Consider the following 10,007-nt stretch of genomic DNA (forward strand, 5'->3'; position numbering starts at 1 on the left):
CCCATCACTTGGGAAACAGAGGCAGAAGGAGCAGACTTTCAAGGCCACGCCTGGAATCCCAGGGCTCTGCAGGTGGAGGCAGAAGACTTAGTATTTCAAGGTTCATAGTGAGTTTGAGGACAGCCTGGGCTACAGTGTGAGTTCTAGTCCAGCCTGGTTTACACATAAGCACTTCTAAAAGAGGAAAATCACAAGGCATTGTGGGGCACATCTTTTATCCAAGCACCTGGGAGGCAGAGGCAGGCAGATTGCTGAGTTTGAGGCCAGCCTAATTGAAGTGTGAGTCCAAGAACATCCAGGGCTACCCAGAGATACTTTGTCTCAAAACAAACACCCCACACAAGGACAAAACAAAAACAAAAAACAAGAGAATCAAAAGCAGCAGAAGAGATGAGGGTGTTTGCTCTATTCTTCATGTTTGGGGATAAACATTTAAGAAACTGCAAGTAAAAATCCACCCTAGACTGTTTTATTATCTTTATAAAGTTGGGTGGATCCCAAGCAACCAGTCGTGACATTATTAAGAATTCTGTTTAAAGAACTCTTCAAGGTTTAACATATTTAGAAACTCGGGTTATCCATGTCTTTCCTCTTATGACACAACATGATATCATTATTGCCACAGAGTGCAGGGAGGAGCCGTGCTCACCACACCTGAGTCCTGGGCCCACAGGTTTGCTCACTTCCCCCAACTCATTTCCCCCCAATTCCACTCAGCATTTCCTCTCAGGGATGCAGTAACACTTCCCTGAGGCCACACTCACTTCCCCATTCCTTCAGATATTGTGGAGATAATACATTAGAGGAGGAGTTTACAGATACCTTTAAAACCCTGACTCTCAGTGCTTGCTGGATCATTCCTTCTCAGTGTCCTGCCCAGCAAAGAAGCAACTCGCCAGAATGTTGCTCGGAGGCTTGTCAGAGGCCAGAACTGCCACACCAGAAATCCAAAAGATTGCTGACAAGGTAAGTCAATGTACTTCAGGAAAAATCAAACTTCCAAAATTTGATTCATAATTTGGCACGGCATTAAGAGTGTGGGAAATAATAGCAACCAGAAATATTGGGTTTTGTTCAGATTTTACACATCTAAAACATTGGGACAGTAAGCCTTTCAGAGAAATTTAATACCCCAAGTGTAAAATTGGCCAAGCCACACTCTTTACTGCAGCCTCAGTCACCCCAGCAGCTGAAGATAAATTCATGCTGGATGTCTCTACACCTCACATATCTGATCCCAGGAGCTCTAATTACTGACAGGATTTTCCAATCCCAATAATGTAAACTGATGTGTGAAGCACCTAAGGTTGGAAAGGATCTCTGAGCAGATTCCAGGATGCTATGACCACCAAACCAGCACAGTAAAACTACAACTCAATGTTTCTAGCAAATTCATACATCTTGCTTAACTATATAAGAAGATCGCTATAAAAAGATGTATCATGTTGCCTGTTTTACAAGGGGAAATGCCTGAAAATTATGGAGGTATGTTTGAAATCTGTCACCTTATTTTCTTACATCACATAATTTTGACCTTGAAAGTAAATCATCCTGGAGGACAAGATCAGTTTGGGTTTGTGCGTGTGTGTGTGTGTGTGTGTGTGTGTGTGTGTGTGTGTGTGTGTGTGGTGTTTGAGACTTGGTCTTGCTAGATGGTCTATCCTACAGGTAACTCAGGCTAGCCTCAAACTACTCAAGGCACTCCTCCTGCCTCAACTCCTCAAGTGCTAGGATTACAGGTATGTGCCACAAGGGTAGGCACCATCAGCTTCTATGTGAGTATAACAGATGGGAGCCTTCATGCTTGGGGCACTAAATATTCTAGAAGGGGTCACAGGCCTAAAATTCAGTGGCTAAATATTTAAGGGTAAGCAGTTCTCATCACAGATTTATTTCAACAAATATCTTGGAGCATATTATTTTTGAGGAATGATAAATCTTTAAATTTTCATTGGAATCCTCACATCAAGTTGGTATTCTCAACCTTAAGTGTGTACATGAGTCACCTGTCACTCTGGATTAAATGTGGATCTGACTGAAGAGGGTCTCTGGGAGTGTGGGCACTCCTGCCCATGAGTTTACTTTCCTGTGGGACCTGACATGTCCATCATCCTAGAAGGCTTGGGAGAGATGGGGCCTTAAAATAGGATGCCAAGGAAAATGTCTCCATTTCACCTGTAAGAAAGAAGCTAAAAGGGCTAACTAAAATAACATGCATAAAACATGTTTCAAAAATAAATGTGCACAGATGAGTCATAGTTGATATTTCTGTTGAGTGAAATAAAAAAATCTCCCTGTTTCAGGAACCAGGACGTAGAGGGATAGACAGGGAAATATAGTTATTTGAAATAAATAAGTTACAGCAGGTTTTATCGATTTTCTTAACAGTCATCTGGTTATCTAGACTAATTACTCTTTTGAAACAGATGTCTGCCTATTTCTCAGAGTGGTCCATACCTCACAAATTCCAATAATTCTTTTGCCTCTAGTTTCCCAAGTGCCAAGGAGTACTGGTGACATCCTGCCTGGCTAGAATGATCTTTGGACATGATATTCTCATTAGTTCATTGAGAATTTCATAGATACATAAAATGTATTTTGATCATACATTTTTAAGGTAGGAAGCTACTAGAAAGGCTTATCTTGATAATTACACCATCCGTGGATGACATCTTCAATAATAAAAGTTACTTAGAAGTGTGTTTTTCTAGCTCCAGAGAAGCGAAAGAGACACAGATATTAACAGGGCCACCTCATCCTCTAAGGAGCTTTGCTGTTTTAAAAGCCTTGATTTCTGTCCCACCTCTCAGCTGATCTTCAAAGCCCCCAGGCAGGCAAGGATGCAATCCAGCCTACGTTTAGATGATGGACCCAAGACTCAAGATGCTCAAGAGTCACCCAGATTAGAAACTAACCTGTCCTTTCCCAGTGCACAGTCTCAGCACACTGGGGAGCTCTGCAGGTATTAGGAGGAAGGAATGCAGCAAACTTGCCCACTTTGTGGAAGCCAGAGCCTTAGGCTAAGAACCATTACATAGGGACATTTCCTGAGTCTCTCCTAGGTATTGGGCATCTGGCTACAAACTGTAGAAGCTATGTAAAGGCTGAAAGAAAAGGTCTCTACTATCCCCAATAAACAGTGTAGAGAAAAATCAAAATATCTAGGGAATGTTATAAAATAACCATTAATTAATGATCACAGGTTTAAGATTAAAAGGACATTAGGCACTGCTGTCAACCCCTTTACTGTCAGGTGAGCGGGTACAGGGTGGTGGCTCAGCTCCCAGATGTCACTCATCTGTCCTGTCTTGCAGGAGACAGCCTGAGGGGACAACTCCCAGTAAAGTGTTGGCAGGCAAAGAAGCAGGCAGTAAACCGTGTGTTTTTAGGAAACGTTTTCTCAATCACAGCAATCATTCCCCTACAAAGAACACCACGGGGCAGACTACAGAAAGCCCTTGTTAAGTCAGGAAATTCATTCTACTCCTCAGTCTGTTGGGTCCCCACACAGTGTCAGGACAGAGGGGGTTATTGTGCCCCTAGAATGATCTGAGGGGCCTCAGAGAAAATCTCTACTGTGAGCTGTTTACTTTGTATTCACTGATCAAATATAGATGTACCTATTGGGGCCTTCATTGCAAATTGTAATGTATGGTTCCTTGCTTTATTTTTAACTTTTCACTCTGTGTGTGTGTGTGTGTGTGTGTGTGTGTGTGTGTGTGTGTGTGTGTGTGTGTGTTAATTGTTGAGGCAGGATTTAATGGGTAGCCCCAATTAGCCTGGAACTTTCTATATAGACCAAACTCCTCTTGAATGATATTCTCCTTCCTCAGTCTTTGAGGCTCTGAGATTAGAGGCTAGAGGTTTGCACAGCCAAAAACAGGTTCATTTCTAAGGAATCTCAGCAGTATGAGGCTCCCAGTTTTGTGAAGCAGATAACCCGAGTCAACACATCCCTAACATCATCCCTTACTTTCTCCTCATAAGGTCAGATCACAGCTCGAAGAGAACACCAATGAGAAATATGAAAAATTTGAAGCCGTTGAGTATAAAACTCAATTCGTCGCTGGACAAAATTACTTCATTAAGGTTAGACAACAACCTCCCTCAAGCACTGATGTGATTGTTTCCCGTTGCCCCACCCGTAGCTTCATTTCTACCAGTGGTCTTTAATTAAGACACTTGAAAGTTGAAGACTCCCAATCCATCCAATGACAGGATATTTACCTTGTATGTCCTCATGAATACGGAAAGCTTTCTTATATGGCTTTTAATTTCTAGAACCTTGTAGAAAATGATGGTGTAACACTTGGTATGCCGCCAAGGCTGTTTATTCTGTCAGGTGGATGTGGAGGCTAACATTCTAGTGTTTGGGAATTGACCAGTGTCTTAGAGCATTTTCCAACTCAAAACTTCCAAATTCTATGTGTGATCAAATTACATGCACTTAAAGAAGGACTTCAATCATTAGCTGAAAGAATATTTCAAGCCACTTTCACCCTTTAAATGAGTAGTTATTAATATAATTTAAATGATTTTTAAAATTATTTTTTATACATGAGTACTCTGTCTACATGTATGCCTGCATGCCAGAAGTGGGTATCAGGTCCCACTATAAATAGCTGTGAACCAGCATGTGGTTGCTGGGAATTGAACTCAGGACCTCTGAAAGAGCAGTCAGTACTCTTTACTGCTGAGCCATCTCTCCAGCCTCCAAATAATTCTTTTTGTAACTCAAGCAGGTCCAGCTGATGGCACTCCAGCAACAGATAAAGCCATACTTACAGTATTTTATAAACACATTTTAGAAGCTGAAGAAATGACTCAACAGTTAAGAGTGAATGTGGTTTTGCAGAAACCCCAAGCTCAGTGTCCAGCACCTACATCGGGTTGCTCACATTCACTTGTAGCCCCAGCTGTAAAGATCTGTTACCTCGGGTCTCTGAGAGCTCCTGCTCCTATAAGTGCATAGCCAGACACACACACACACACACACACACACACACACACACACACACACACCTCTTTAAACTTTAAAACAAATTTTAAAGCAAGAGTTAAATGGTTTTCCGATTAACTTCTAATGAAAAGAATGTTCTGTCATTCTTGTGCAATCAAGGGAACCAATTCAAAAACTCAACTGTGGATAATAAATAGGAGCTGTATTTATCTCTTTGTATTAAACAATGTCAATCCTGACTCAAAAGAGAACATTCAAATCCCTTAGCCTCCTCTGCTTTGTCAGCAGATCAAGTCATAGTGGCATTTGATTCTTTTTTAAAAAATAGTTACTTAAGCTACATGTTTTTAATGTGTTTTTGTAATGACATGAGCAGAGCTAGCCAGCTCAACATGAGTCACTCTCAATGCTGGGTTGTATATGAGGCCTGGACCAGCTTAGTTCAATCAGAGTTCCTGATACATCCCAGGCCAAAAGAAACGTGTGAGCAAACCCCTGCTGTCTGTGTCCTCAGAAGGGATTATTCTCTTCCATGATCTTTCTTCACTTCATATTTGTAAAAAAAAGGGGGGGGGGATTTCCACCAAAATTGTGATTATTTTGATAACTTTGATTATCTAAATAAGAACATTTTGTATTAACTCCCTCACATATTTCATTGAGAAAATTAGTCAGAAAATTACCTTGGCAATTTTTTCCCCTTGACTACTCTATTTCAGTGCGGTTGCTTACTCTTCAACTCCAGCCCCAGCCCTACTACTGGCTCTCTCCTTCACCCTCTATTCTGCTATTGAGCCTTACTTCCCTCCTTCCCTCCTGCAGGTTGGTTGTTGACCCCATTGCTCTCAGCCACTCTCTAGATTCCATTTGTTAGGGGTAGGGTTTTCTGTCTGTCTTTCTCAACTGAGAAAACTGTAGAGGACTATAGGCTTCCATGTTAGGTTGCACCAAGGTTGACCTTTGTCTCACTTCTTCTGCTTGTACGATCTGTTTATACTTCTTACAAGTCTATGTGATCACAAGATCTGCTCCTGGGAGCCTAATAATACCCTACCCTGAACAGAGAAGATAATAACCCAAGGTGGGCTTAGGATGTGCCAGGTACTATTCTATAAGCAGGCCACACCCTTCTTCAACCAATCCTCACAAAAAAATTCATGAAACAAAACTAAGACACTTCTACCTTGTTATCAATCAGAAAATTGACATTTGGAAATGTAAATGACCCTGGAAGCTCACACTAATAGAAGGACAGAGCCAAGATTTCCCCCTGGAGCAATGGCTGTGCTGGCTCTGGGAATATCAGCATTTGCTAAAAAGGAACTCTTTTCTAAGTAGGAAACAAATGCTTTTAAACAAAGATATACTGTAGAGTGAGGAGAATTCAAATGCTGAACATAGGACACACCCGTAATCCCATTACTCTGAAGAAAAGACAGGATTCCCAAGTCTGCGGCTAGCTTGGAGTTCCTGCCTCAAAATAAAACAGATCCACAAGAGAAAATGATGTACACATTGGAATATAACAGATCTGGGTGCCAATTTGGGCTCTGCCACATAGTCCCTGAGAGCTTTATGGGGAAAAATATTACAACTCAAATGTTTTTGGTTTGTGGTGGTTAGAGTGTTTTGGGGTTGTAGTTTGTTTTGTTTTGGCACAGGGTCTCAGGTATCTCAGGAGGTCCTAGAACTCAAACTCCATCTATAATTTAAAAAAAATGACCTTGAATTTCTGCTCCTTTTGCTTCTACTGCCTGAGTGTTGAGATTATAGGCACACACCACTGGGCATATGACCAGCTGGTAGACCAAAGCCAAGGCTTGATGCAAGCTAAAAAAAACTCTGCTAAGTAAGCTGCATCCCCAGCTCCAGAAAAATAAGTTTCTTTAAATCTGTCTCTGGCATCTTTGACACTGATATAGTAAGAGCTTTTTTCAGACCTACATGAAGAAATTAGTGTGATCACATACATGTACAGACATGTACATGCACATACAAACATTTTTTGTATGATGCTCATCACACTGACATATATTAATGATAAACTCTTGTTAGTAGCATTTTAAGATTAAGGTAGGAAGGGATATCAGAACACAATGTCTACTGTAGAACACAAAATTTTTATTGTTCCGATAAAGGAAAAGTGGCAATTCTTATCGGGATGGTATAGGACCCAGGTTCATGACCAAACTACAATTGGAAGTGTTAGACCCATAGTACCTAGGCTTCTTTATTTTACAAAGGAGGCAGCCTGGTGTACATTTACAAAGTAGGTTGTACCACAGCAAAGATATAGGGACCATATATACAGTCCATATATTCTAAAGCAAATCTGAGTTTCTTTGCCCTTATCAAACTATATTCCAATTTTTCTCCCAACTTGGAAGACAAAAAACAGAATCACCAAAAACACAGGCTTCCCTCTGCTCCTTTCCAGACATCATGAAAATAAAATGTATTGTTGGAATGTAATCTGTGCCAAGATTTTAATGAAAAGTACAGTAAATTAAATCCAGATGGAGAAATAGATTAGTTGGTAGGATCAATGACTGTTCTTGAGGAGGACTTGGGTTTGGGTCTTAGCACCACATGGTAGCTTACAACTATCTCTGACTCCAGTTCTTGGTGATTTAACACCTTCTTCTTAAGGCTTCAGGCATTGCATGCATGTGATGTGCTTACTTGCAAGCAGGCAGAACATTTATACAAATAAATTGAATAAAGTCTTTTTCTAAAAGGTATTAAAAATACATCTAAGAAATATGTTTTCCACCATGCTGTTAGCTGTTCTTTCTCCTAACATAAATGTTGATGGGATTCACCAGTGCTGTCTTGGGCCAGAAATGTTGTTTCAGGAGAGTTTGGCATATCACATCCTGATTGATCTGTCATACAATTGAGATTCATGTGAATAATATTTCTTTCTTTGCTTCTTCCTTTCTTCTTTTCTGTCTTCCAGATGGATGTAGGGTGTAGTGGTTTCCTTCACATAAAAGTCTTCAGTGCCCATTCTGGAAAAGATGATTTGGAACTTCATGGTTACCGGACTAACAAAACCAAGAATGATGAGCTGACCTACTTCTAAGCAGCAAATTCTAAAGTGACCTGATTCCTCTCATTGTAAAGAATTGCAGCCCTTTCTTTAATGGCTTAATTTCAATAAAGAAACATTCTTCAAATAACTGTTTTCCTCCCTCGTTACTCAGTATTGTGCTGACCTTTACTTCCTAGACCATTATTTTTAAATATGGAGTTTCATGCATTTGTGCATCATCCTTTGGCAAGGGCCATGGTAACCTCTGTATCCTTCCAATTTTTAGTATACATGCTGCCAAGGAGAGCACAGTGTTCATGGTTCAGAGTTGATACTTCACACACACACACACACACACACACACACACACACACACACACACACACACAATGATTCCAACTGGAAACCTTATAAAAACTACAGCTCAGTTGTATTGTGTAAAGGATCTTATCACCCCATCCTCACTGCAGGTGCATTGGTGGCTATCAAGGAAGCACACTCCTTGAAGCCTTCATTTGCCTAGAAACCAGCATGTCATCTGGCCTTCATATTTGAAAATAAATTTAGTATTTTACAAGTCATGTTTTTGAAACAATCATAACTGATAAATAAGCTGCCCTCTCCCCATCCCCATGCTTCCCTCACACTTGAGAGTCAATTGCAATGTTTTCACATTATGAAGAAATACTTCCTGTTGCTCACTAGTGCAAATAGCAGTGTGTACTTCCCAGAATGCCATTCTCCTTCCCAGCCAAAACTCAACAATCAAGACCAGGAAATGAACACTGATGGCACACTGATATCTAGTCCCCACAAGCCATTTAAACTTTTCAAGTTGTAATAAATAAATAAAGCCTACTCCTGCAATTAACTACATTAGTACCTAGTACTACTACTAGTTCTGAACACCTTAAAGAATATGATTATTTATAGATGACTGACCATGAACATGTTTTTCTTTATTGTCCCTAACAGTTTATTAAGGTAGCATTCATAAGACTAGGATTTAGAATTACATTTTAAATAAGTCTTATTCAAGTTATAGGCACATATATTCTTAAACAAGGGTTGAGTCATATAAACATTATTATGTAGCAAACATAACTTGAAAAAGTCAACCATTATTCAAAAACCCATACCAATCTAAAATATTTGACACTTGTTATTTCTTAGTATAAAAGGAGACGCTATAATCTACCCATTTTTTCCCAAGAAGGTAGTCTAAAATTAATCCACCATAAGGGTGAAATGGTATGGTCCCTATTGACTTGGCTTGGAGTCTCCCCACCATGATGATGACATGGTTCATCTTGCTAAAGGTGTAAGGGAGGAGCTAGAGACTTCTTTTATAAGCAAGTGAACCTTTGTTGAGCTTACTGTTTTGGTTTGGAAGGCAGGGATTTTCTCTTTTGGCATGCATGAACAACAGAGAAGCATCTGGCAGGACACAAATGAAATAGTATTCTAGAAAAGAGAGCTAAGAGGCTGCCCTTAGTTTTGTAGGAGCTCAAGAGAAAGGTAGACTAGCTCCATAGCATGACACAGATAGAAAGATTTCTAAGGAGCTACAAGTTGAGTTGTAGGATCAGGTTTTTAAATAGATATTTTGTATATAGTTAAGAAAATGAAGAAATCTTGTTGAGCTAGCAGGATTGTCACTCAGTTTGCACCTCCCATGATTTTTTTGATATAAATATTAGATAATTTAAATGGTTACTATACTCTTTAAGGTTGAATCATTTTGTAAGGTTTGAAATAAATGACTTGACTGTTGAGTAGTTAATCCAATTATTGGCTGCAGCCAATTAATATCTCCTGGCAATTTTATAAATTCACTAAGAGTTTATAATTGATCTCTTCTGATCGGTACTTTCTGTGGCTGGGTTTTCTGAAGACTTATCTTATGTCCTAGATTATTGATAGAAGCCCCTCTATGTATATTTCAGGAGCAATTTTTGATCCCCAATAAGCCAAAATTATCTTTACTTCAACAAACATTTTAAGGAAGATATC

General features: G+C 39.8%; 1 protein-coding gene and 1 non-coding gene across 2 annotated transcripts; one reads left to right on the top strand and one right to left on the bottom strand.

Moving 5' to 3' along the window:
• The first annotated feature begins 730 nt into the window (after positions 1-730).
• On the top strand, positions 731-8,142 carry Csta3 (cystatin A family member 3). The gene is made up of 3 exons (XM_087577442.1): positions 731-966; positions 3,988-4,089; positions 7,920-8,142. The coding sequence occupies exons 1-3, from the start codon at positions 901-903 to the stop codon at positions 8,043-8,045; spliced, it is 294 nt and encodes a 97-aa protein (XP_087433568.1). The 5' UTR covers positions 731-900; the 3' UTR covers positions 8,046-8,142.
• Positions 8,143-8,201: 59 nt separating this feature from the next.
• On the bottom strand, positions 8,202-8,304 carry LOC120095717 (U6 spliceosomal RNA). The gene has a single exon (XR_015633842.1). It is a non-coding gene; the product is annotated as a U6 spliceosomal RNA (small nuclear RNA).
• Between the last annotated feature and the right edge of the window lie 1,703 nt (positions 8,305-10,007).

This window comes from Rattus norvegicus, chromosome 11, assembly GCF_021556685.1.
Source record: "Rattus norvegicus strain SHRSP/BbbUtx chromosome 11, alternate assembly SHRSP_T2T, whole genome shotgun sequence".
Classification (NCBI taxonomy): Eukaryota; Metazoa; Chordata; class Mammalia; order Rodentia; family Muridae; genus Rattus; species Rattus norvegicus.

Bases quoted from the DNA above. Each gene is read 5' to 3' on its own strand.
- Csta3 (XM_087577442.1), top strand. From the start codon at position 901: ATGTTGCTCGGAGGCTTGTCAGAGGCCAGAACTGCCACACCAGAAATC. The intron at 967-3,987 runs GTAAGTCAATGT...TCTCCTCATAAG, and splicing joins TCCAAAAGATTGCTGACAAG to GTCAGATCACAGCTCGAAGA. The intron at 4,090-7,919 runs GTTAGACAACAA...TCTGTCTTCCAG, and splicing joins GACAAAATTACTTCATTAAG to ATGGATGTAGGGTGTAGTGG.